The sequence below is a fragment of the Aedes albopictus genome, chromosome 2 (genome assembly GCF_035046485.1).
Source record: "Aedes albopictus strain Foshan chromosome 2, AalbF5, whole genome shotgun sequence".
In the NCBI taxonomy this organism is placed as follows: domain Eukaryota; kingdom Metazoa; phylum Arthropoda; class Insecta; order Diptera; family Culicidae; genus Aedes; species Aedes albopictus.
In genome coordinates, this window is record NC_085137.1 from 411,336,107 (window position 1) to 411,362,719 (window position 26,613).

General features: G+C 38.3%; 2 protein-coding genes and 1 long non-coding RNA gene across 4 annotated transcripts in view; 1 reads left to right on the plus strand and 2 right to left on the minus strand.

Annotated features, from left to right (window-relative positions):
• Positions 1-26,613, plus strand: part of LOC115254212 (uncharacterized) — a 165,056-nt gene that overhangs the window by 51,415 nt on the left and 87,028 nt on the right. The gene's annotated exons all lie outside the window — the stretch shown is intronic.
• LOC115268556 (uncharacterized) lies at positions 15,943-16,852 on the minus strand. Of its 2 annotated transcripts, XR_003898345.2 has the most exons (3): positions 16,245-16,852; positions 16,120-16,189; positions 15,943-16,051 (listed from the first exon to the last, which is right to left on the minus strand). It is a non-coding gene; the product is annotated as an uncharacterized LOC115268556 (long non-coding RNA). The 2 variants fall into 2 exon arrangements; XR_009997972.1 differs by having other exon boundaries at positions 16,120-16,852.
• Positions 16,864-26,613, minus strand: part of LOC134288470 (uncharacterized) — a 90,653-nt gene continuing 80,903 nt past the window's right edge. The window contains exon 2 of the mRNA XM_062853450.1: positions 16,864-17,011. Within this exon, the coding sequence (XP_062709434.1) occupies positions 16,993-17,011 (19 nt within the window). The 3' untranslated portion in view covers positions 16,864-16,992. The remainder of the gene's footprint in view (positions 17,012-26,613) is intronic.

Genomic DNA, 26,613 nt, shown 5'->3' on the forward strand with positions numbered 1-26,613 from the left:
ATTTGGAATTTTTGTTATTAGGTGATTTTCTTCATAGGAATTATTGACTTTCTAAGAGACCTTCTAGGAAATGTCTTATAAAATTCCAAGGCAGGCACACCCGGATCAATGAAAGGTTACAAACTCTTGCTAAGGTGTCCCACTATCAGCCTAGACTAGTGAGATAATGTTCCGAAGCTTTATTTCATTGATTTGGAATTTTTGTTATTCGGTGATTTTCTTCATTGGAATTATTGACTTTCTAAGAGACCTTCTAGGAAATGTCTTATAAAATTCCAAGGCAGGCACACCCGGATCAATGAAAGGTTACAAACTCTTCCTAAGGTGTCCCACTATCAGCCTAGACTAGTGAGATAATGTTCCGAAGCTTTATTTCATTGATTTGGAATTTTTGTTATTAGGTGATTTTCTTCATAGGAATTATTGACTTTCTAAGAGACCTTCTAGGAAATGTCTTATAAAACTCCAAGGCAGGCACACCCGGATCAATGAAAGGTTACAAACTCTTCCTAAGGTGTCCTGCTATCAGTCTTAACTGGTGAGATAATGTTCCGAAGCTTTATTTCATTGATTTGGAATTTTTGTTATTAGGTGATTTTCTTCATAGGAATTATTGACTTTCTAAGAGACCTTCTAGGAAATGTCTTATAAAACTCCAAGGCAGGCACACCCGGATCAATGAAAGGTTACAAACTCTTCCTAAGGTGTCCTGCTATCAGTCTTAACTGGTGAGATAATGTTCCGAAGCTTTATTTCATTGATTTGGATTTTTTGTTATTAGGTGATTTTCTTCATAGGAATTATTGACTTTCTAAGAGACCTTCTAGGAAATGTCTTATAAAAGTCCAAGGCAGGCACACCCGGATCAATGAAAGGTTACAAACTCTTCCTAAGGTGTCCTGCTATCAGTCTTAACTGGTGAGATAATGTTCCGAAGCTTTATTTCATTGATTTGGAATTTTTGTTATTCGGTGATTTTCTTCATTGGAATTATTGACTTTCTAAGAGACCTTGCAGGAAATTTCTTATAAAACTCCAAGGCAGGCACACCCGGATCAATGAAAGGTTACAAACTCTTCCTAAGGTGTCCCACTATCAGCCTAGACTAGTGAGATAATGTTCCGAAGCTTTATTTCATTGATTTGGAATTTTTGTTATTAGGTGATTTTCTTCATAGGAATTATTGACTTTCTAAGAGACCTTGTAGGAAATTTCTTATAAAACTCCAAGGCAGGCACACCCGGATCAATGAAAGGTTACAAACTCTTCCTAAGGTGTCCCACTATCAGCCTAGACTAGTGAGATAATGTTCCGAAGCTTTATTTCATTGATTTGGAATTTTTGTTATTCGGTGATTTTCTTCATAGGAATTATTGACTTTTTAAGAGACCTTCTAGGAAATGTCTTATAAAATTCCAAGGCAGGCACACCTGGATCAATGAAAGGTTACAAACTCTTCCTAAGGTGTCCCACTATCAGCCTAGACTAGTGAGATAATGTTCCGAAGCTTTATTTCATTGATTTGGAATTTTTGTTATTAGGTGATTTTCTTCATAGGAATTATTGACTTTCTAAGAGACCTTCTAGGAAATGTCTTATAAAACTCCAAGGCAGGCACACCCGGATCAATGAAAGGTTACAAACTCTTCCTAAGGTGTCCTGCTATCAGTCTTAACTGGTGAGATAATGTTCCGAAGCTTTATTTCATTGATTTGGAATTTTTGTTATTAGGTGATTTTCTTCATAGGAATTATTGACTTTCTAAGAGACCTTCTAGGAAATGTCTTATAAAACTCCAAGGCAGGCACACCCGGATCAATGAAAGGTTACAAACTCTTCCTAAGGTGTCCTGCTATCAGTCTTAACTGGTGAGATAATGTTCCGAAGCTTTATTTCATTGATTTGGATTTTTTGTTATTAGGTGATTTTCTTCATAGGAATTATTGACTTTCTAAGAGACCTTCTAGGAAATGTCTTATAAAAGTCCAAGGCAGGCACACCCGGATCAATGAAAGGTTACAAACTCTTCCTAAGGTGTCCTGCTATCAGTCTTAACTGGTGAGATAATGTTCCGAAGCTTTATTTCATTGATTTGGAATTTTTGTTATTCGGTGATTTTCTTCATTGGAATTATTGACTTTCTAAGAGACCTTGCAGGAAATTTCTTATAAAACTCCAAGGCAGGCACACCCGGATCAATGAAAGGTTACAAACTCTTCCTAAGGTGTCCCACTATCAGCCTAGACTAGTGAGATAATGTTCCGAAGCTTTATTTCATTGATTTGGAATTTTTGTTATTAGGTGATTTTCTTCATAGGAATTATTGACTTTCTAAGAGACCTTCTAGGAAATGTCTTATAAAATTCCAAGGCAGGCACACCCGGATCAATGAAAGGTTACAAACTCTTCCTAAGGTGTCCCACTATCAGCCTAGACTAGTGAGATAATGTTCCGAAGCTTAATTTCATTGATTTGGAATTTTTGTTATTCGGTGATTTTCTTCATAGGAATTATTGACTTTCTAAGAGACCTTCTAGGAAATGTCTTATAAAAGTCCAAGGCAGGCACACCCGGATCAATGAAAGGTTACAAACTCTTCCTAAGGTGTCCTGCTATCAGTCTTAACTGGTGAGATAATGTTCCGAAGCTTTATTTCATTGATTTGGAATTTTTGTTATTCGGCGATTTTCTTCATAGGAATTATTGACTTTCTAAGAGACCTTGTAGGAAATTTCTTATAAAACTCCAAGGCAGGCACACCCGGATCAATGAAAGGTTACAAACTCTTCCTAAGGTGTCCTGCTATCAGTCTTAACTGGTGAGATAATGTTCCGAAGCTTTATTTCATTGAGTTGGAATTTTTGTTATTAGGTGATTTTCTTCATAGGAATTATTGACTTTCTAAGAGACCTTCTAGGAAATGTCTTATAAAATTCCAAGGCAGGCACACCCGGATCAATGAAAGGTTACAAACTCTTGCTAAGGTGTCCCACTATCAGCCTAGACTAGTGAGATAATGTTCCGAAGCTTTATTTCATTGATTTGGAATTTTTGTTATTCGGTGATTTTCTTCATTGGAATTATTGACTTTCTAAGAGACCTTCTAGGAAATGTCTTATAAAATTCCAAGGCAGGCACACCCGGATCAATGAAAGGTTACAAACTCTTCCTAAGGTGTCCCACTATCAGCCTAGACTAGTGAGATAATGTTCCGAAGCTTTATTTCATTGATTTGGAATTTTTGTTATTAGGTGATTTTCTTCATAGGAATTATTGACTTTCTAAGAGACCTTCTAGGAAATGTCTTATAAAACTCCAAGGCAGGCACACCCGGATCAATGAAAGGTTACAAACTCTTCCTAAGGTGTCCTGCTATCAGTCTTAACTGGTGAGATAATGTTCCGAAGCTTTATTTCATTGATTTGGAATTTTTGTTATTAGGTGATTTTCTTCATAGGAATTATTGACTTTCTAAGAGACCTTCTAGGAACCCGAGTAGCACACATGTTCTACATAGGTCTGTGCAACTCTTATATGACCAAATTCAGTCATATAGGAGTTACATAAACTTGTATAGAACTTGTGTGCTACTAGGGAAATGTCTTATAAAACTCCAAGGCAGGCACACCCGGATCAATGAAAGGTTACAAACTCTTCCTAAGGTGTCCTGCTATCAGTCTTAACTGGTGAGATAATGTTCCGAAGCTTTATTTCATTGATTTGGATTTTTTGTTATTAGGTGATTTTCTTCATAGGAATTATTGACTTTCTAAGAGACCTTCTAGGAAATGTCTTATAAAAGTCCAAGGCAGGCACACCCGGATCAATGAAAGGTTACAAACTCTTCCTAAGGTGTCCTGCTATCAGTCTTAACTGGTGAGATAATGTTCCGAAGCTTTATTTCATTGATTTGGAATTTTTGTTATTCGGTGATTTTCTTCATTGGAATTATTGACTTTCTAAGAGACCTTGCAGGAAATTTCTTATAAAACTCCAAGGCAGGCACACCCGGATCAATGAAAGGTTACAAACTCTTCCTAAGGTGTCCCACTATCAGCCTAGACTAGTGAGATAATGTTCCGAAGCTTTATTTCATTGATTTGGAATTTTTGTTATTAGGTGATTTTCTTCATAGGAATTATTGACTTTCTAAGAGACCTTGTAGGAAATTTCTTATAAAACTCCAAGGCAGGCACACCCGGATCAATGAAAGGTTACAAACTCTTCCTAAGGTGTCCCACTATCAGCCTAGACTAGTGAGATAATGTTCCGAAGCTTTATTTCATTGATTTGGAATTTTTGTTATTCGGTGATTTTCTTCATAGGAATTATTGACTTTTTAAGAGACCTTCTAGGAAATGTCTTATAAAATTCCAAGGCAGGCACACCTGGATCAATGAAAGGTTACAAACTCTTCCTAAGGTGTCCCACTATCAGCCTAGACTAGTGAGATAATGTTCCGAAGCTTTATTTCATTGATTTGGAATTTTTGTTATTCGGTGATTTTCTTCATAGGAATTATTGACTTTCTAAGAGACCTTCTAGGAAATGTCTTATAAAATTCCAAGGCAGGCACACCCGGATCAATGAAAGGTTACAAACTCTTGCTAAGGTGTCCCACTATCAGCCTAGACTAGTGAGATAATGTTCCGAAGCTTTATTTCATTGATTTGGAATTTTTGTTATTCGGTGATTTTCTTCATTGGAATTATTGACTTTCTAAGAGACCTTCTAGGAAATGTCTTATAAAATTCCAAGGCAGGCACACCCGGATCAATGAAAGGTTACAAACTCTTCCTAAGGTGTCCCACTATCAGCCTAGACTAGTGAGATAATGTTCCGAAGCTTTATTTCATTGATTTGGAATTTTTGTTATTAGGTGATTTTCTTCATAGGAATTATTGACTTTCTAAGAGACCTTCTAGGAAATGTCTTATAAAACTCCAAGGCAGGCACACCCGGATCAATGAAAGGTTACAAACTCTTCCTAAGGTGTCCTGCTATCAGTCTTAACTGGTGAGATAATGTTCCGAAGCTTTATTTCATTGATTTGGAATTTTTGTTATTAGGTGATTTTCTTCATAGGAATTATTGACTTTCTAAGAGACCTTCTAGGAAATGTCTTATAAAACTCCAAGGCAGGCACACCCGGATCAATGAAAGGTTACAAACTCTTCCTAAGGTGTCCTGCTATCAGTCTTAACTGGTGAGATAATGTTCCGAAGCTTTATTTCATTGATTTGGATTTTTTGTTATTAGGTGATTTTCTTCATAGGAATTATTGACTTTCTAAGAGACCTTCTAGGAAATGTCTTATAAAAGTCCAAGGCAGGCACACCCGGATCAATGAAAGGTTACAAACTCTTCCTAAGGTGTCCTGCTATCAGTCTTAACTGGTGAGATAATGTTCCGAAGCTTTATTTCATTGATTTGGAATTTTTGTTATTCGGTGATTTTCTTCATTGGAATTATTGACTTTCTAAGAGACCTTGCAGGAAATTTCTTATAAAACTCCAAGGCAGGCACACCCGGATCAATGAAAGGTTACAAACTCTTCCTAAGGTGTCCCACTATCAGCCTAGACTAGTGAGATAATGTTCCGAAGCTTTATTTCATTGATTTGGAATTTTTGTTATTAGGTGATTTTCTTCATAGGAATTATTGACTTTCTAAGAGACCTTGTAGGAAATTTCTTATAAAACTCCAAGGCAGGCACACCCGGATCAATGAAAGGTTACAAACTCTTCCTAAGGTGTCCCACTATCAGCCTAGACTAGTGAGATAATGTTCCGAAGCTTTATTTCATTGATTTGGAATTTTTGTTATTCGGTGATTTTCTTCATAGGAATTATTGACTTTTTAAGAGACCTTCTAGGAAATGTCTTATAAAATTCCAAGGCAGGCACACCTGGATCAATGAAAGGTTACAAACTCTTCCTAAGGTGTCCCACTATCAGCCTAGACTAGTGAGATAATGTTCCGAAGCTTTATTTCATTGATTTGGAATTTTTGTTATTAGGTGATTTTCTTCATAGGAATTATTGACTTTCTAAGAGACCTTCTAGGAAATGTCTTATAAAACTCCAAGGCAGGCACACCCGGATCAATGAAAGGTTACAAACTCTTCCTAAGGTGTCCTGCTATCAGTCTTAACTGGTGAGATAATGTTCCGAAGCTTTATTTCATTGATTTGGAATTTTTGTTATTAGGTGATTTTCTTCATAGGAATTATTGACTTTCTAAGAGACCTTCTAGGAAATGTCTTATAAAACTCCAAGGCAGGCACACCCGGATCAATGAAAGGTTACAAACTCTTCCTAAGGTGTCCTGCTATCAGTCTTAACTGGTGAGATAATGTTCCGAAGCTTTATTTCATTGATTTGGATTTTTTGTTATTAGGTGATTTTCTTCATAGGAATTATTGACTTTCTAAGAGACCTTCTAGGAAATGTCTTATAAAAGTCCAAGGCAGGCACACCCGGATCAATGAAAGGTTACAAACTCTTCCTAAGGTGTCCTGCTATCAGTCTTAACTGGTGAGATAATGTTCCGAAGCTTTATTTCATTGATTTGGAATTTTTGTTATTCGGTGATTTTCTTCATTGGAATTATTGACTTTCTAAGAGACCTTGCAGGAAATTTCTTATAAAACTCCAAGGCAGGCACACCCGGATCAATGAAAGGTTACAAACTCTTCCTAAGGTGTCCCACTATCAGCCTAGACTAGTGAGATAATGTTCCGAAGCTTTATTTCATTGATTTGGAATTTTTGTTATTAGGTGATTTTCTTCATAGGAATTATTGACTTTCTAAGAGACCTTGTAGGAAATTTCTTATAAAACTCCAAGGCAGGCACACCCGGATCAATGAAAGGTTACAAACTCTTCCTAAGGTGTCCCACTATCAGCCTAGACTAGTGAGATAATGTTCCGAAGCTTTATTTCATTGATTTGGAATTTTTGTTATTCGGTGATTTTCTTCATAGGAATTATTGACTTTTTAAGAGACCTTCTAGGAAATGTCTTATAAAATTCCAAGGCAGGCACACCTGGATCAATGAAAGGTTACAAACTCTTCCTAAGGTGTCCCACTATCAGCCTAGACTAGTGAGATAATGTTCCGAAGCTTTATTTCATTGATTTGGAATTTTTGTTATTCGGTGATTTTCTTCATAGGAATTATTGACTTTCTAAGAGACCTTGTAGGAAATTTCTTATAAAACTCCAAGGCAGGCACACCCGGATCAATGAAAGGTTACAAACTCTTCCTAAGGTGTCCCACTATCAGCCTAGACTAGTGAGATAATGTTCCGAAGCTTTATTTCATTGATTTGGAATTTTTGTTATTAGGTGATTTTCTTCATAGGAATTATTGACTTTCTAAGAGACCTTCTAGGAAATGTCTTATAAAAGTCCAAGGCAGGCACACCCGGATCAATGAAAGGTTACAAACTCTTCCTAAGGTGTCCTGCTATCAGTCTTAACTGGTGAGATAATGTTCCGAAGCTTTATTTCATTGATTTGGAATTTTTGTTATTCGGCGATTTTCTTCATAGGAATTATTGACTTTCTAAGAGACCTTGTAGGAAATTTCTTATAAAACTCCAAGGCAGGCACACCCGGATCAATGAAAGGTTACAAACTCTTCCTAAGGTGTCCTGCTATCAGTCTTAACTGGTGATATAATGTTCCGAAGCTTTATTTAATTGATTTGGATTTTTTGTTATTAGGTGATTTTCTTCATAGGAATTATTGACTTTTTAAGAGACCTTCTAGGAAATGTCTTATAAAATTCCAAGGCAGGCACACCCGGATCAATGAAAGGTTACAAACTCTTCCTAAGGTGTCCCACTATCAGCCTAGACTAGTGAGATAATGTTCCGAAGCTTAATTTCATTGATTTGGAATTTTTGTTATTCGGTGATTTTCTTCATTGGAATTATTGACTTTCTAAGAGACCTTCTAGGAAATGTCTTATAACACTCCAAGGCAGGCACACCCGGATCAATGAAAGGTTACAAACTCTTCCTAAGGTGTCCTGCTATCAGTCTTAACTGGTGAGATAATGTTCCGAAGCTTTATTTCATTGATTTGGAATTTTTGTTATTCGGTGATTTTCTTCATAGGAATTATTGACTTTCTAAGAGACCTTGTAGGAAATTTCTTATAACACTCCAAGGCAGGCACACCCGGATCAATGAAAGGTTACAAACTCTTCCTAAGGTGTCCCACTATCAGCCTAGACTAGTGAGATAATGTTCCGAAGCTTAATTTCATTGATTTGGAATTTTTGTTATTCGGTGATTTTCTTCATTGGAATTATTGACTTTCTAAGAGACCTTCTAGGAAATGTCTTATAAAACTCCAAGGCAGGCACACCCGGATCAATGAAAGGTTACAAACTCTTCCTAAGGTGTCCCACTATCAGCCTAGACTAGTGAGATAATGTTCCAACAAGAGAATAAAAATGTAACAACTAGCACGACTGTAGATCGTTGAAAATAGCTGTATGTGTAATTAGATGTCAATAGAAATTATAAACATACATGAAAGATCCTTTTAAATGCTTATTTTGCCCCATATGCCCCAACAACTGCTGGAAATTGTGAATTTTACATAAATATGAATGGATTTTTAATGTTCCTGATTTGAATTTGTTTTTTTTTTCGCTTAAACAAAAAGCACTAGATCTGTTACCACCAGAATCATCTTCAGTAGTTGTCCAATTTGCCCCATTTTGCCCTATTATCATAGAAAAATGAGATTTAAAATGTATTTATAAGAAATAGATACTGCTATGGAAAGTTGACATTAGTTCTGATTGCAATTGGAAGCTAACAGTTATCATGCGCATATATTAAATATATTTTTCCTATTTTACCCTACATTCCCCTAAAACTGCTGGATGATATCATTTTTTGTATTGTTTTGTAATGTCACTGGTTGCAATGAAGTCCTGGATCATTTTTATCCCTTTCGTGACGAACCAGCACAATTGTGCTGTTGAGCAATAACAGTTTTGTGTAATTTTTTCAACTGTTTAGTCTTTGGTTTACCTGATGTAAATTGTTTTGATAATTGAGCCATTACTTGTACTTGCATGTGTGCAAATAAACTTTTGTTTATGTTGTGTGTGAAATTGACCACAACAAGTTAAACAAAAAGTGAGCAAAACTTGTAAAACATGAAAAAGTTTAATCTGTCGCAAATTTTTAATTTTTGATTTATCTAGGTGGACAAAGCTAGGAATCGAAAGACAAGGAGTAGTTCTAGCGAATGCCAAAGAAAAAATGTTGATATGTTAAAAAGTCTGAGAGTTCTGGAGAGCCAAATTTGAGCAATTTGTATGGAAATTTCACTTTTTTGAGGTCCGTCACGAAAGGGATATACAAATACGGTTTATCGATTAGCTTTAGAATCATTCACGGGAGGGGACGAATAGTTGTCCATTTTACCCTAATTTGCCCTGATATGTTGTTGCCTCATGAATGAATTGATTTCCCACATTTGCTTATGTCCGATTTGATGGACTTTTGGTACTGAAACCAATGTAATCAAAAGGACAGTTAAGAATATGACTTTGATGGGGAATTCAGGGTATAATAAGCATTAATCTTAATCTAAATTGGTAGCAAATATGCACACAACTAATTAAATTAGGCATCTTAAGTATATATAAAATTTGGTGCATTAAGACGCCCTATTTAATCAGTTTAACGCATATTTGACATATTTTATAAAATGCTTATTTTGCCCTTAATTCCCCATCAAAAACTGAAATAATAGAAAAAGTCATATACAGGTCGGACTCGATTATCCGGAGTCGGATACGGATGCTTCTCAAACATATATCTAGGGAACGGAATTATTTATAAAGCTGAAATTTTGACATTTTGTCAAGCCAACTTTGATTAGTGATCAGTCAAAATTTCAGCTTCTCACAAAACTTTGTTTACGAGATACTATTTTGGAAAGCGCCAGAACTCGACTCCGGATAATCGAGTCCGACCTGTATATGTCTTTTTGATAACAGTACCAATGCTAATAAGGGAAATAAATGTATTCATGCCATGACAAAAAATCAGGGCAAATTAATTTATTCAATACATGATAAAAAAATCAGGGCAAACTGGGGTGAGATGGACAGCTATTCATACCATTCCGAGAATGATCCTAGTATTAATCGTTGACCCGCATTTGTATATATCAAAAATGATCCAGGACTTCATGTTTTGCACCCAACAAAACCATACAAAATATGTTATTATCCAGCAGTTTTATGGAAATGTAGGGTAAAATAGGGAAAATATCTTTCATATATACGCATGATAACTGTTAGTTTCCAATTTCACCTAATGTTAATTTCAACGTTCTATAGCAGTATTTGTTTTTCATAACTACATTTGAAATCTATTTTTTTTATGAAAATAGGGCAAAATGGGGCAAATCGGACAACTCCCGAAGATGATTCTGGTGATAATAGATCTGGCGCTTTTTGTTCACGCCAAACAAATCACTTCAAATCAGTAACATTTAAAATCCATTCATAATTAGGAAAAAATATGAATAACCACAAGTTGTTGGGGCATATGGGGCAGAAGGATCTTTCATGTATGTTTATGATTTCCATTGACCTTTAATTACACCTGCAGCTGTTTTCAACGAGTTACAGTCGTGTTAGTTGTTTGAAAGTACATTTTGATTCTCTTTTTGTATGAAAAACGGGCAAAATGGACCACTTCCCGTGCCGTGCGGTGAATGAATTTAGCACCAATCGATTTCTCGTAATTTTTTACGTCAGAAATGGTCAACTTCGCGTACCGAAACCAGCGGCGATAAAAGATCCGTTTTTGGGTCGCTTTTTCCCACTGTGCACCCCCGAAACTTTTCGTTCGGAGAAACAGTGAAGAAGTTGACAGAGCTGTTCAGTACGCGAATCTCTTTGTTTAGCAAACGGCACAAGCAGTGAATCAAAATTCAACCATCGCGCAACAATAACGACAATGTCGCAACCTGTATTTGTTGTGACAAACAAACCCATGCGACATAAGTTTGTCCCAACTTGAAAATAATGGGAATAACATCGTACACCACGAGTTTAGAGATTTTTAAGCCTTGCATTGCGATTTTCGAACGGTAACTTCGAGTCGGTAAACACTGCAACTCTGGTGAAGCTCTATCATCAAACAGTTTCGACTTTGGGTTAGCAATAATTGATTATTCACGAGTTGAAAAGTACGCAACAAATTCAGCTTCCGTTTTGTCTGCAACAAAAAAATTCGAGATCATGTCATTATCTGTTACCAGTAGGGATAAAGAGTAATCGTCGCACCTTCTTTGTTGCTTGTTTTGTCTGACAATTCTCTTCACTGGGCACAAGTGCTTCCAGATTACCAAGAACGAAGCGGACGACTTTCTGACGTATGCTGGAACGGTGAACCGGTGCTGCGAAGCTCAACAACATTACGGCGGACCAATTCAAAAGCCTGATCTTCATCTGTGGACTACGATCATCAAACGCTGACGCTGACATCCGGACGAGGCTCTTGTCCAAGCTAGAAGCCAACACAGAAGGTGAATGCACCCTGGAGTAACTCATTTCCGAGTGCCATGGTGGAACAGAGGAAACCAGTAACACAGACAGACGTAACACCTGCGAAATTTCCATCGACCACGCTTTTAACGATCATTTTAAATTTTCATAGTTGTGGCTTTCATAACCAGAGGCGCCCGCATTGTTTTTCTATGCGTTTGACGTTTCACATTAGTGCCTTCTGTTGACGATATTGCGTGATTCGTGCCATTTTTTCACCAGGTGATGGTAGTGTGAACTGGGCGATGGATTTCCATGAAAGTCATTCAAGGTGTTACGTCCTAGGTTACGTCTGTTTGTCTGTGCCGGTAAGCTCAATATGTGCATCAATATGAACATCAACGGGTCACAAGCTACTCTTCAGTTGGACACCGCGTCGGACATTACCATCATTTCGTAGAAGGTGTGGAGGAAGAACCTGGGATCGCCATCACTCAAAACCACAACACGGACTGCCAAAACAGCGTCGGGAAATCAACTTCATCTACTCGGTGAACTCCAATGCTCAGTCACGGTCGAAGGAGTCACCAAAACTGCAACTTTCTATGTAACCAAAAACGGCATCAACCTGTACGGATTGGATTGGATCGAGCTATTCGAATTGTGGGATACACCGTTGTCTTCAATTTGAAATCAAGTCCAAGCCACTTCAGATCACATCAAGCAAGTCGATCGGTACAAGGCTACGTTTCCAGCAGTCTTCAAGTCCGGCCTTGGACACTGCAAAAAGATGAAAGTACGACTGTATCGCAAGCCCGATGCTAGACCCGTATTCAAGCCTAAACGACCAGTTCCTTTCACGTCCATGGAGAAGATCGACGCAGAGTGGGACCGACTCCAATCATTGGGAATAATCGAACCAGTGGATTTTTCACAGTAAGCTGCTCCGATCGTTGTCGTGAAGAAACCTGGAGGAAAAGTTCGAATATGTGCTGACTACTCAACAGGATTGAACGCTGTCGTCGGAGCCGAACCACTATCCACTATCAGTTCCTGATGACATCTTTACGAAGCTCAACGGTTGCCGGTATTTTAGCATCATCGACCTCAGCGATGCCTACCTTCAAGTGGAAGTGCACGATGATACAAAGCAGCTGCTCACTATCAAAACTCACCGAGGATTTTTCCGATTCAATCGGCTCGCATTCAAATTTGCTCCCGGGGCCTTCCAGCAATCGATGAATACCATGATCGCTGGTCTCAAAGGAGTGGATTCGTTTTTGGACGACATTTTGATCTACAGCAAAACCCAAAAGGAACATCACCAGATTCTTAACGCAGTATTCAAACGACTTCAAGAATATGGTTTCGTTTTGCGCGAAGAAAAGTGCAACATTCTTCAGAGTCAAGTGCAGTTTCATCGTAGACGAGAAAGTCCTCCATCCTGACCCAGCCAAAGTTGATGCCATTGTGAAGATGCCGCCTTCCAAAGACGTCACAACCCTACGTTCATTCCTTGGTGCAGTAAACTTTTATGCAAAATTCGTGCCCGAAATGCATCAACTGTGACGGCCGCTTGACGCAATGCTCAAGAAAGATGCAAAATTCGTTTGGACCAAAGAATGCCAGAGATCGTTCCAGCGTTTCAAAGAGGTACTCCAATCGGATTTGCTCCTGACCCATTATGACCCTTTATTGGATATCATAGTTGCTACCGATGCATCGCAATCTGAAATCGGTGCCTGCCTTCTACACAAGCTTCCGGATGGTTCAATCAAAGCCGTTGCACATGCATCTCGATCACTCACTCCGGCAGAGGCAAACTACGGACAGATATAGAAGGAAGGACTCGCACTGGTGTTCGCTGTAACAGAATTCCATCGAATGCTGCTAGGTCGCAAATTCACTCGCCAGACGGATCACCAACCACTCTTGCGAATTTTTGGACAAAAGAAGGGAATTCCGGTTCTTACGACCAACCGCCTTCAACGTTGGGCTTTGACGCTTCTATGCTATGATTTTGAAATCGAGTACCTGTCCACAACTCAATTTGGATATGCCGACGTTCTCTCTTTCGCCTCATCGACAATTACGTTAAATCAGAGGAAGATTTCATCATCGCATCCATGCAATTAGAAGACGGCGTCGAAATTCCGCTTCAAGAAGACATCAGCTCGCTACCCGTGACATTCAGGTCGGTTCGTGATGCTACTCTCAAATGTCCAGTCTTACACCAAGTGGCAAATTTCATCTAGCATGGGTGGCCTTCCAAACTCGACAACATCATTAACACGGCAGTACAAACCTTTTTCGCTCATCGAGACGCACTATCAGTAGTAAAGGACTGCATCATGATGTCTAACCGTTTGGTCATTCCGGAGAACTTCCGTCAGCGTATCCTCAAGCCTATGGAGCTGCTTGAGGATACGCTGACGGAAGTTCTCCGGAATGACCAAACGGTTAGACATCATGATGCACATCCAGGAATGGAGAGGATGAAAGCTGTTGCACGCAGCTACGTGTATTGGCCAAGGATCGATGACAATATTGCCGCGGCTTCTTGACGCTTTTTCCCAGTGGCCAGAAATTCGCATCGTATACGATCCCCGACAACAGCAGCAGTAACCGAGTTCCTGAACGAGCTGTTTTCTCGTTTTGGCATTCCCAACGTCATAGTTTCCGATAATGGCCCCAATTCACATCGGAACAGTTCGCAGTTCTGTGCAGAAGAAATGGCATTGAACACTTCCGGATATCACCCTATCACCCTCAGTCCAATGGTCAGGCGGAACGATTCATCGATACTCTGAAAAGATCTTTGCACAAAATCAACGAGGGGGAAACATGTCAGAAACGCTCCAGACATTCCTTCAAGTATACCGGACCACTCCAAGTCGTGTGCTGGACGGCAATACTCCATCGCAGCTGATGCTTGGTCATGAGAACAACTCTGGATCTGCTTCATCATGAACAATCACCACCGGCAATTCGCAATCACCACCAAGAAGAGCAGTTGAACCGAAAGCATGGAGTAACTACACGAGACTTCCATCGAGGTGATATGGTCTACAGCAGCAATACCAAGTGGCAGTGGGTTCCCGGCGTAATCATTGAAGCTATCGGTCGAGTCAACCATAACGTGCTGCTGGACGATTGGCATGGACGAAAGAAGCTGATAACACAGACAAACAGACGTAACACCTTGAACGATTTTCATGGAAATCCATCGCCCAGTGCACACTACCATCACCTGGTGGAAAAGTTGCACGAATCACTGTGTTGTGCAATATCGTATAACCCGCCAACCCGTCTAGCTTCCCTTTTAAAATGGATGGCTTAAGCGCCACTCCTAGAGGAGACCATCCAGCAGTTAAAGGTTTGCCCGGCCTGAGACTATCCAGAGGATAGGGTCAATGTTACCCGAAATCGGGGAGGAAGCTGACTGGTTGCCTTAAATCCAATTTACCTCACGCAATGCGTGGTCATATCACAGACATCCCCAAATTTACACATGCACTATGCCAATTTTGAAATGCTGAACGCTACGCAATGGTTCTCATCATCGGCTCAATTTCTCTCATCTCAACGGAACGATACGTATCCAATTGGAAAGTAATCTTAGCCAGAATCGGAGCTGACTACTCCACAAAATCAACAAAGAACGACAAACTGAAACGTACCCGAAACGATATGAGAACCCCCTTTAAACAGTAATTGCGAATCTAATCTGGGGCGCTACCAAACAACTTCACGACGAACAGCAGTATAGCAAACGGTACAAATGTCTTCCTATTCGATCATTAAGTTTAACACATGAAGCTTTCACACAAACATCAAGAGAGATTTATTTCGATCTGTTTATTCCCTACATTCGTTCTCGTAGCTAGCCTAGGTCTTATCTTCTCTTCCCTTTCCCTATCTTCGACAAACTGTCCTATCTAGTGTGTGCGACCTTTACCACTGTTGACCAGCGTGCGTGCGTGTGTCATACTCGATCGGTGTCTATCGGTACATGAGATTGGAGGTACCGGGACCATTCATGGATACACTGGTTGGTTGTGATGAGAACGTCTCATGCGCATGGACAATCACAAAACAGAGAAATGCATGCAAGTACTCACTACCTAGGATTTACGTGGTCTTCGATGGGATGTGAGGAGATGGCGGCGGGCACGCGGAGCTTCTTGGCTTACTCCGGCCCACTTTGCTCACGGTTGTAAGCGTCACCTACGGATTTTCTCTCTCACACCCTCGGCGCGTGGGCTTACGCGAGTACGCGGCACCTGCGTACGTACGGCGCAACAAAACGTATTCGTTGTCGTTGGTTGTTGGCGGTTTCCCCCGTCGTACGGAGCGGAAATAAAACTGATTGGGCTTGCCTGTCCAGGGCGCGATTTTTGACGAGACGCGGCCCTCTTCCGGCCACGTGTGCCCCGGGACCTTCGATGCCGATCGATGGGGTCAAAAGCGGTCTCTAGTGGGATGGTGGTGTAACGGCAAATGCCCGGCTGCCACGAACCTATTGAATGGAATATGCACGCACATGGTTGGGACACATTTCGCAATACGGTCTATAGCACACATTACCTTAAACGCACTCAATTCACGCACTTTGCCGCCACTTAATCGACTACAATTTCGCTATGTCGAATTCTATCTAAAGGGAAAGGTAATTAATTACTATCTAACTAGGGCCACCATATCGTCACTACCTTCCAAATTACACCACGACGCGGCACAAAATTTCCGACCACTTTTGCCTCTTCCACGGATCGAATCGAAGTGGCTGATTGAAATTGAAGGAAGCCTCAGATAGTCGCGATTTCAGGGTCATCATCTCTGAAGGTCGCGAATCTGCCCGAAGGTAGATTCCCGATCATTAACTGCTCGCAATTGTGCACACGTAATTTAGGTGACATCGCGACATCTCTTTCTGTCAGTCTATTCAATTCCCCCCAGTCAAGTTTCTCTCCGTAGTTTGGACGGATTGCTCAGAGCCGAAATGCAAAGGTCAATGCATCTTCAAAGGAAGCCTTCGCAGGTTGTTGCCCGCTAAATGGATAATTTCGTTTAGCATCATGACGCGCGGTTGGCTTGGGTCTCAGAAGTTTAGCGCGTGTAACTGGTAGTTGGGAACTCAGAAATAGACTGTATGTCAGATGCAACTCTTAGAAGCAGAAATGATTGATCTTGTGTAGCGGTGATTAGATATATGAATAAATTTAGAAAACGAATTTACATGCATTTTAATGACGAAAATATAAAAACATATATAATAACATTTTTACAGTGAAACATTATGAATGCAAAAGCGTACTTGTTACAATCGTCAACAGAAGGCGCTAGTGTGAAACGTCAAACACATATAAAAACGATGCGCGCGCCTCTGGTTGTGAAAGCCACAACTATGAAAATTTAAAATGATCGTTAAAAGCGTGGTCGATGGGAATTTCGCAAGTGTTACGTCTGTTTGTCTGTGCTGATAAGGTCGCATTCAAACCAACTCAAACTCCGTTTCAATGAAGCATCGGTCGCAACGGGTTCAACCGCTTTGGACATCCTGGTAGACATGTTCGGCCTTCAAACCAGATCACCGGCATCACAAGTCCAAAGGATTCAACCCGAGCAAGAAACGATTCCAATTCCATCAACCTCCAGTTTTGAACCACAGCCTGAAATGGATGATCAATTACCGGCAGTTTCAAATCAACCAAGACGCACTGAGGACAGTTCCGTGTCAATGATAGAGCATGGTCGAGCCAAACAGCCGGAACTAATCGATGAAATCAATAATCCACCGGTCGATGTCAATTTCGCACCAGCAAGATCAAGCCGCCCTCAAAGAACAATTCGGATGCCTTCCAGATTTGAACCATTACCTACTTTGGAGATAAGAAGGGAGGAATGTTGGAGACTGTCAAGAAGTGGAAGCAGTCATTGATTTTGTTAATTGTTGATCTTAGTAACCAGGCCCGGATTAAGGATCGTGAGGGCCCGGGGCCCGAGCGGATGTGGGGGCCCTTCTGAAAGATGACCAAAATGTTTTTCCTTATTTTCGAACAGTACTTGAGCAATATGAAAAATAAAGCTAATGTTAGCAAGCAAAAAAGGTTTTTGTGGGGGCCTCAAAAATGTGAGGGAGGAAAATTCATCTAAATGTAAGGCAAGTATTTCGTCAAACTATTTACCATGGTTGTCAATGCTCTTTAGCCCTTTACTTCCCACGACTTTAAACGACTATTTCTTTGCCAAGACAGCGTTTCAGAAAAAAATGCTTGAACAAAAGTTGTTGCAAATTGGCCAAATTTTGCGAAATCAACGAGAAAAAAAAAAATAGTTGTAAATCAATAGTTTTTTGATTGTTTATCAATAGTTTCACTATTGAAACAAGTAGTTGGCAGTTGGGTTTATCTAATGCCATAACAATCATATTCTAAAAACTATTGCATCATATATATTACGGTGCCAATGAAAATCGAATTTTCGAATATCAAAAACGGGTAGTGGTCAAAAGTTTCGTCTCCTCAAAAAAAGTCCCCACGCAAAATTTCAGCTCAATCGGACTTCGCTAAGGGGTGGCCCAAAGCGGTCAAAGTTTGGCTGTTTTGAAACACGAAAAATATCCCAAGGTAGGGGTACATGAAAATTTCGAAATCGATTTTGTTTTTTGATGCCAAATGCCTTAAAAGTTCATGAAACGTCGAGATCTGGTGTTATCTCAAAAAAAAATATTTTGGAAAAAAATTGACTTTTTGGACTTAGAAAATTTTTGAGTTGGGGGAGTGAAATGAATTTGAAATGGAGGATTTGAATTTAGTTGCTGAAATATTCATAGCAATAGCACTGGAAAATGTCTTATATCATCGTTGGCAACTGCTAGCATATTATATATCATATATCGTTAGGGTGATTCACTTATTTTGCATTAGGGTGGTCCTTTTTGTAGAAAAATTAAAAAAAATAAGATAATAGTATTAAAAATCTCTTATGTAACTGTAAGTCATTTTCAATATTGAATATATATAATATTTCATTAGGGTGGCTCATTTATTTTTAATTAGGGTGGTTCTTTGAGATGTAAATTAAGAGCAAAAAAATATTTCCAGAAAATTTGCCAGTCATATTTTTGTATAGTTTAAAACCATGATCCTTTGTTGGCATGTAACACTTTGTTAAAATATTCCTAGACCAACATGTGGAAAGGGCGTAACAACCATTGCGAATTTCTTCTTCTCCTGTTCCTCCCGGGCGTATCACCAATTATTTATGAAATCTTTTATTTTCATTTTTAAATTTTGAATCTTTTTTTTTGGGTGCTTCACTTGTTTTGCATAAAAGTGGTCCTTTTTGTAATAAAATAAATTAAAAAAAACGATAATAGTATTTGTATTTGTATTGTATTTTCCGTTAGGGTTGTTTGTTTTTTTTTTTGGAAATTAAGATCAAAAAATTCTTCCAGAAAATTCAACCAGGTAATATTTTTCGTATAGCTTCAAGCCATGATTTCCGACAAATCTTTCGGTGACTTATCTATAATGAGATATTCTCTAATTATTATCTCTCCTCTCGTTCTATTTCATTAATCACGGCATCTAGTGGTATTTTGTAACTTGTTTTTCAAAATACTTTCAAGGCAGAGAATTTCACTCGAATCTTTAAGCTGTCAGTGTCATTTTAACTCAAAATTTTCCAATCTTTCCGAAAAAAATACTTTTGAAACTGGAGAAACACGGAGTACATCCGAAAAGGGCCAAAACTTATTAAGTTATCAAAAAAATCAATATTAAATCAGTAATATCTTTTAAACGGTGCATCTTAGAAAAATGTTAACGAAGTACTTTTTGCTTGCAAATTTGATGTTCTTTCATAAAATTAGGATGACAAACTTTTTTTACTTTTCTTAATAGCTTTTTTGAAAATCGTATTTTTTTTAAAACATTTTTTTATTGTAACCTATTTTTCTCCAGAACAACCCACTGTGCACTAGATAGCATTTTCAGTCTTATAGCTGACTAAGGACATAAGGATAATTAAAAAATATTGACATGTAACTTTTAAGGGAAAATCTATATTTTTGTTCAAAACACAAAAACCAAACCGTGCATATTTTTTTCATATAGCACCAACAATTGTCTAAAACTTCGCCGAAGACACCAAACCGATCCGACAAACCGTTTTCGAGATACAATTTTTTGAAGATATCATGTGCATTTTTCATAGGCCCTTCTCATAAGTAACGCTAGATTCAAAATGGCGAAAAAAGTACAGTCAGGTTTTTTTTTACGTGGTTTTTTTTGCGCGGTTTTCATTTACGAGGTTTTTTTTACGCGGATTTTTAACGCGGTTTGTTCTTACGCGGATTGTTGAATTTACGCGGTTTTTTTACGCGGATTTTTGAATCAACGCGGTTTATTTTTACGCGGATTTTTTAATTAACGCGGTTTTCATTTAGGTACGTGGATTTTTAATTTTAGGTTGGAAGTTTGCCAAGCATTATTATAGAGTATTTATACATATTTCTGTAGTTTTGGTTTGTTTGTTTGTTTTATGACCGACCTTTTAACTCAAGTGAGTCATTCAGGTCGACCAAGCATACATATTTTATATTAACTAAAACTACAATTCAACTCTACTTTTATTTTTAACACGTTTGTAATACTTCTGCATCCATGCGAACCACTTGTCTGCATCTTCATCGAAGTCCGGTTCTTCGGGTATTTCAGTGGTATCCATATCGTCGTCATCGGTAGAATTCTCATTCTTATTCTGCACAACGGATTTCACAGCCGGCTCTGCTTTATTGTCTTTTTTCTTCCGTGGTGGCGATCTCTCATTCGACGGTGGTGGTGATCTATCATCGACCCGGGACACTACTCGCTTAGACTGTTGTTGTGGAAGCCTTTGTTGCAAATTTTGGAGCTCATCAGTGCCTTTCTTCTTTACAACCTTGGATGTTACAACCGTGGGGTGACACAGCTGTCAAACTCGGTACATCGCCGCCTCACCCATCATCGTTTTTGGTACGGCGCGTTTTGGTACCCACTTTCTGGACAGTATACCCTAACCTGCTCCTGATTTTCGGGTGTGTGGCTCGTGTGTTGCTAGTGCTTATTTCAGAAATTACACATTTCAAGCGAAATTGTTGTTTTTGATGATTGTTTCTCTTTCTTTGTCACTTTGCACGATATTATAGGTAGCAGCGAAGCAGTTTCTATGTTTCAAGCGCATTTTTGCCGTATATAAAGTAATCAAAACAAAAACATTGGACGCCATGCTGAATCGAATGTTGGGTTCCTGATTCTGGCCCTTCGTCATCCCCCTGGTTACAACGGAGGGGGTGATGGAAACGGTTGGATTGGCCAAGTTGGTTGATGTGATCTTGTTGGACGCTGCTTGTGCCAAACTTTTTTTGTTGGCCGTGCATGATTTGCCAGTGTGTGCCAGCTGGGTACAATGCCGACACGTTGCCGGCTGGGATAAATACGAAATATACACGTTTGTTCACCCTTTATTGTGACGTAGGATTTCATGTGGTTTTTTAGAACCATTTGCACAATTCGCACTCCGGAAGGAATGCCTCTGCCAGCGAAGTGCTTACCCCATACCGCTTCGTTCACAGTATGGACTTGCCCATATTGTTCGAAGAATGTAGCAATGTCTGCATTTGAGACATTCTCCGACAGGTCGTGAACCTTTATCTCGATTCTATCGTCGTCCATTGACAAACGAACTTTGTACCGCTTACCAGCTACCTCAAGCTCGTGACGGTCGTTATGCTGCTCTACCACCTTTAGAGCAGTCTCCAGATCATTGCATTTCACATGCACACAACACTGAACGTGGTTCATTTGCAAACGTTGAACTTGTGTCGGTCGGAGCGCAAGGCTTCGAAAGATGAAATCATGTACATCTTCAAAACTCGGACGCTTTTCAAAGTTTCGAAGATCTATTTTGAAGGTGTTTTGGCGAAGAGTAACAACCATTGTTACAATAATAACGAGGCAAAACAGATGCCATCCAAACAACACGATAATAGAATCGATAATTCAACGCGCACGGTGTTTAACGTAAGCACGTCCGAATGCAGCAAAGGCTTCAGCACAACTGTGTAGTTTTGGTGCTTAACAGCATTAAAAAGGTAGAATATGATGCAGAGTAATTTTCTGGATATCCAAGGACATCCAAACTGTTCTTGAGTTTAGATCCTAAAGTCTACGTCTGTAACGGTAACTTCTTGCATTATACAAAGCAACGATTTGTAAAGCAGTTTCAGATCAGTCGGGATATCCTAGGTCATCCAAACAGTTCTGGAGTTTAGATCCCATATTCTACGGGTGCAGCGGTAGCTTCTTGCATTATAAAAATCAACGATTTGTAATCTATTATGCCCAGTAAGTCTTTTGAAAGTTCAATGGACAGTTTTAGATCAGTCAGGATAATTCATTCATAATCATAATCATAATCATAATCATAATCATTCATAATACAAAGCTACGACTTGTAATCTTTCATGACTGACTGAACATCTCTAAGTTTAATAGACAGTATCAGATCTGTTGAGATGTCTAAGGACATCCAAACCGTTCTTGAGATTACATGAACTTTTTTCATTGTACAAATCTACGATTTGTAATCTATTATGTCCAGAGATTATTATTATATCTATTATTGTATCTATCTATCAGATAATTATGTCTATTATGTCCATTTCTGGCTGTTCAATTGGTTGATTTGAAATATTTTAAAACTGTTTTGGAATAATTATTGATTTAATTCCTGTCTAATTATGTATAGTTACTATTTTTAGCTTGAGAAACTACTGTCATAGCCATAGACTTTGAAAACTGAGTTCCAGAACACTTAGGATTACCTGGAATATCCCAAAATTTTCTAAGAATGCTTTGTGACCTTTAACTATCAACCCTATAGCGATCGCGCTGTTATATTTTGTACAACACGTTGAAATAATCTTGCTTTTCGTGTTCAGCATTAGCGTGGTGTTGACGGTGGTGGGCAACTGCGCGAGTTATGGAAGATTAAGTGAACATGATTTACTGTACTTACATCTGTACTTCGACACTTATGCGACAACTGTGAGATGGAGTCTTAACAACGAACCGGTTTAAACCAGTGTTGCAAAACTTCATCTCATTCATTTGCACACTAACCAACAAATCTTTTTTGTCATTTTTCCTTCTATTCATGTTAAAAACGATTTCATTCATTCAGAGCACCTATCAAATCAATCAAATTAAATCAAAATCATTTGAATACATTGTCACTCGAATGAGTAGCTGGGCACGAAACACGAGAAAACCCTGCAAAATTCCGCCAGACTGAAAAAAATATCGAATGTCGGGTCAAAGTCGGGTCAAAGTCGGGTCAATTTTTATCGAATGTTGGGCCACTGTTGGACCAACATCGAACAAGTATTGGGTCCATGTTGGGTTTTGTGGTCAAAATAAAAATAGGTGAATGATAGGTTGATGTCGGGTTTGACGTCATCAATGATGGTAAAAGCTTTAAACCTTTAAACTATAGCTTGGCTTGACAGGCCAAAATCTTAAAATGTTGTCTTAAAATAATTCGTTGAGTTCATTTTTTAATATAAAATCGAGAAGGAAATTATTGAGTCAAAAGTTATAAAACATGGTTTTCATTTACGCGGATCTTTGAATTAACGCGGTTTATTTTTACGCGGTTTTTTTACGCGGTATGTATCCCCCGCGTAAAAAAAACCTGACTGTATGCAAAACGGGTTTTTTCTCCCCCAAAGACTTGTATGCAAGGTTTCATTCAAATAAAAAAATATGAAAATTACTCGTTGCTGAAATGATATGGAACCGCTCAGCAATCAAAGTGTAAATTCGTCGAATCACATCTAAACTAACGATTTATGCCAAATATTTCGTTTTACTATACCAAATTTCATAGTTTTAAGCATTTTAAGTTGACTACTCAACTTGCACGCAAGTTTTGGAGGTTGGCTTGTATGGCAAATATAAAATGCTTAAAATTATCAAATTTAATTTGGTAAAACGAAATATTTGGCATAAACCGTTAGTTTAGATGTTAATCGACCAATTTACACTTTAATTGCTTTACAAAATAATTTTCATGCCAAATCGCTTTCAGTCAAAAAAGCCCAAAATCACATATTTTGCCCTATAAATTGAGGTATAGCTCAAAATCCTGACGTGCTGGAGCAAATCTGAGCCCGGATTCGGATTCAGCGACCCAAAAACTGTCAGAGACATATAAGTTCGCTTCTGAGACGACAAAATGTTTCGCTGTGTAATAATTATTTTGTGTGCTGACTGCCTTGTACAAATGAGTGCAGTTCAAGTGTAGAAATGTTGTTTGATTCGATTATGGATTTACTAGACACTTTTTTTGGATTATATGATATCAAAATATGGTTGAAAAGATATTGCGATTACTATCCAAAAACTGCAGATGTTTCAAGAACCCTTTATGTACTGCTTTGGCAACTTCTTCGTCAACAGCCCTGTAAAGCGATCCTATCAAACATGTTTGTGCCTATGAACTTCAGACATTACGTATGTCAAACATACCATTTCGGTTGGTTATCCGAAAAACATCAACATTCGAGTTGATTTTATCAAATTAAGGTCATAGTTTACTGAAATTGCAGCACACGAAGACAGAAACCAGTTTTTCAATATATTTTTACAATGAATACGATAAATTGTGCTAACTTTTTTTGAGCTGGCTTAGGTAACGCAAAAGTGTGTCGGTAAAGGAACATTTTTAGTGAATAAATAATTTTTCCCATCTATCTCGTATTATGGAGAGCAGTGATCATAGAGGTCTTTCTTTTGTCATCGTGTGTTTAATTCCAACGTTAAATTATTGTATGTTTTTGCTCGTCCTATCACGTTAGAGTTTAGGTTCACTCACCACTTCTGTTTGCTATATGGTAATCTTGTAGCTAAAGTATATTTTGTTTAGATAGATAGAAAGCAACCTACTGTTGTTCTTTCCCCAGTAACGTAACTGTGTTTTCGGAAATGAAGCAGCCCAAGGCCAAGAATCTTTTTAGAAAAGAAAAACAAAAAACTTTTGTTGCACATCATCATCGCCTATCAAGCTGTCATAATTTGGATACGTTTAAAATCAGTTTATTATTCCTTATTTTAAACCATAATAAAGATCTGGACCAACATTTGTGTTGCGGAACAACCATTGCAAATGCTTACTTTTCTCGTCCATCCTGGGCGTATCTCAATATTTTATGCAAACTTTTCCCATTAACAGATAGAGGAGAGTCAGCTCTATCTGTTACTGGTAAAAGAAACCAGGGACATAAGAAGCAGAAATTCGCAATGGTTGTTACGCTCATTCCACATGTTGGTCTAGGAATATTTTAACAAAGTGTTACATGCTAATGATCATAGTTTCAAACTATACAAAAATATTACAGGTAAATTTTCTGGAAATATGTTTTTGTTCTTAATTTACATCTCAAAGAACCACCCCAATTAAAAAAAAATGAGCCATCCTAATGAAATATTATATATATTCAATATTGAAAATGACTTACAGTTATATAAGAGATTTTTAATGCTATTATCTTATTTTTTTAATTTTTCTACAAAAAGGACCACCCTAATGCAAAATAAGTGAACCACCCTAACGATATATGATATATAATATGCTAGCAGTTGCCAACGATGATATAAGACATTTTCCAGTGCTATTGCTATGAATATTTCAGCAACTAAATTCAAATCCTCCATTTCAAATTCATTTCACTCCCCCAACTCAAAAATTTTCTAAGTCCAAAAAGTCAATTTTTTTCCAAAATGAAATTTGTTGAGATAACACCAGATCTCGACGTTTCATGATTTTTTAAGGCATTTGGCATCAAAAAAAAATTTCGATTTCGAAATTTTCATGTACCTTGGGATATTTTTCGTGTTTCAAAACAGCCAAACTTCGACCGCTTTGGGCCACCCCTTAGCGATGTCCGATTGAGCTGAAATTTTGCATGGGGACTTTTTTTGAGGAGACGAAACTTTTGAGCACTACCCGTTTTTGAAATTCGATGGTCAAATTTTTCCCATACATTCCATTGGCACCCTAATATATATACATCTAATTCCGTTTGTCACAAGATTGTCGAAAATCGATGGTGCTCTACTGCCTATGATCGCATATCAGTCCCATATTGGCTGGGTTTCCTATTCATACACACTTAAAACAGAATGCCGAGATCGGCTGTGCAAATCTCGGTTAAAGTTCATTTGCTGAATCTCGGGTAAAAACTTGACGTTTGAAGTTTGATGCCAGCGGCACCCATAGGTGCTGCTATGAATACAGGGTGGGGCGGAGCAAGATGGGTCAGTGCCATTTTCGGGCGCATTAGTCATGTTTTGATTATGTTAATAATTTTGTTAGATGACCAGCATGAATATACACAAGTTTGGGGCATTCATTGAAAAATTATTCACTCTTATTGGAAATAAAAAATAAAATGGTTTTTAATCATTTTTCTTATGCGATACATGCCATATAATCTCCTTATAAACGGCCGCGGGGCAAGATGGGTCACCTTCAATTTTGAACGTATTTTTGGAGCATTCAAAAGTTATTTATTTTTTATTACAAGACCATCTCATAAATAACTTTAATCAAGCGGAATGAACGCTCAAAATTATAACATAAAATTATGATAATTTTTTAGTGAAAACATCGATTTTCAAGTCGCTTTAGGACCACTCAAATCGTAAAGTTTTTTATATTCCAAATAAATTTATAAAATGTTTACTAGTAGGTCTTGTTTATTCAGTATGGATATGGAGCATATATGAATGCGGAACAAATCTTATATTTTGACGTTTTTCGTTGAGAAAATGTGAATTACTTAAAAGGTGACCCATCTTGCCCCGCACTTTTTTCACGGCGTAAAATCGATCACTTTTTAAAACTGCTTGTTTAACATCATATTTTGTATTCAATGACCTTTTTATGGACTTTTAGCATAGCTAACAAGTGTATTAAAGAGTAGCGGACGAATACAAACCAATACAATTTGTATTTACAAAGTTATGGTGATCT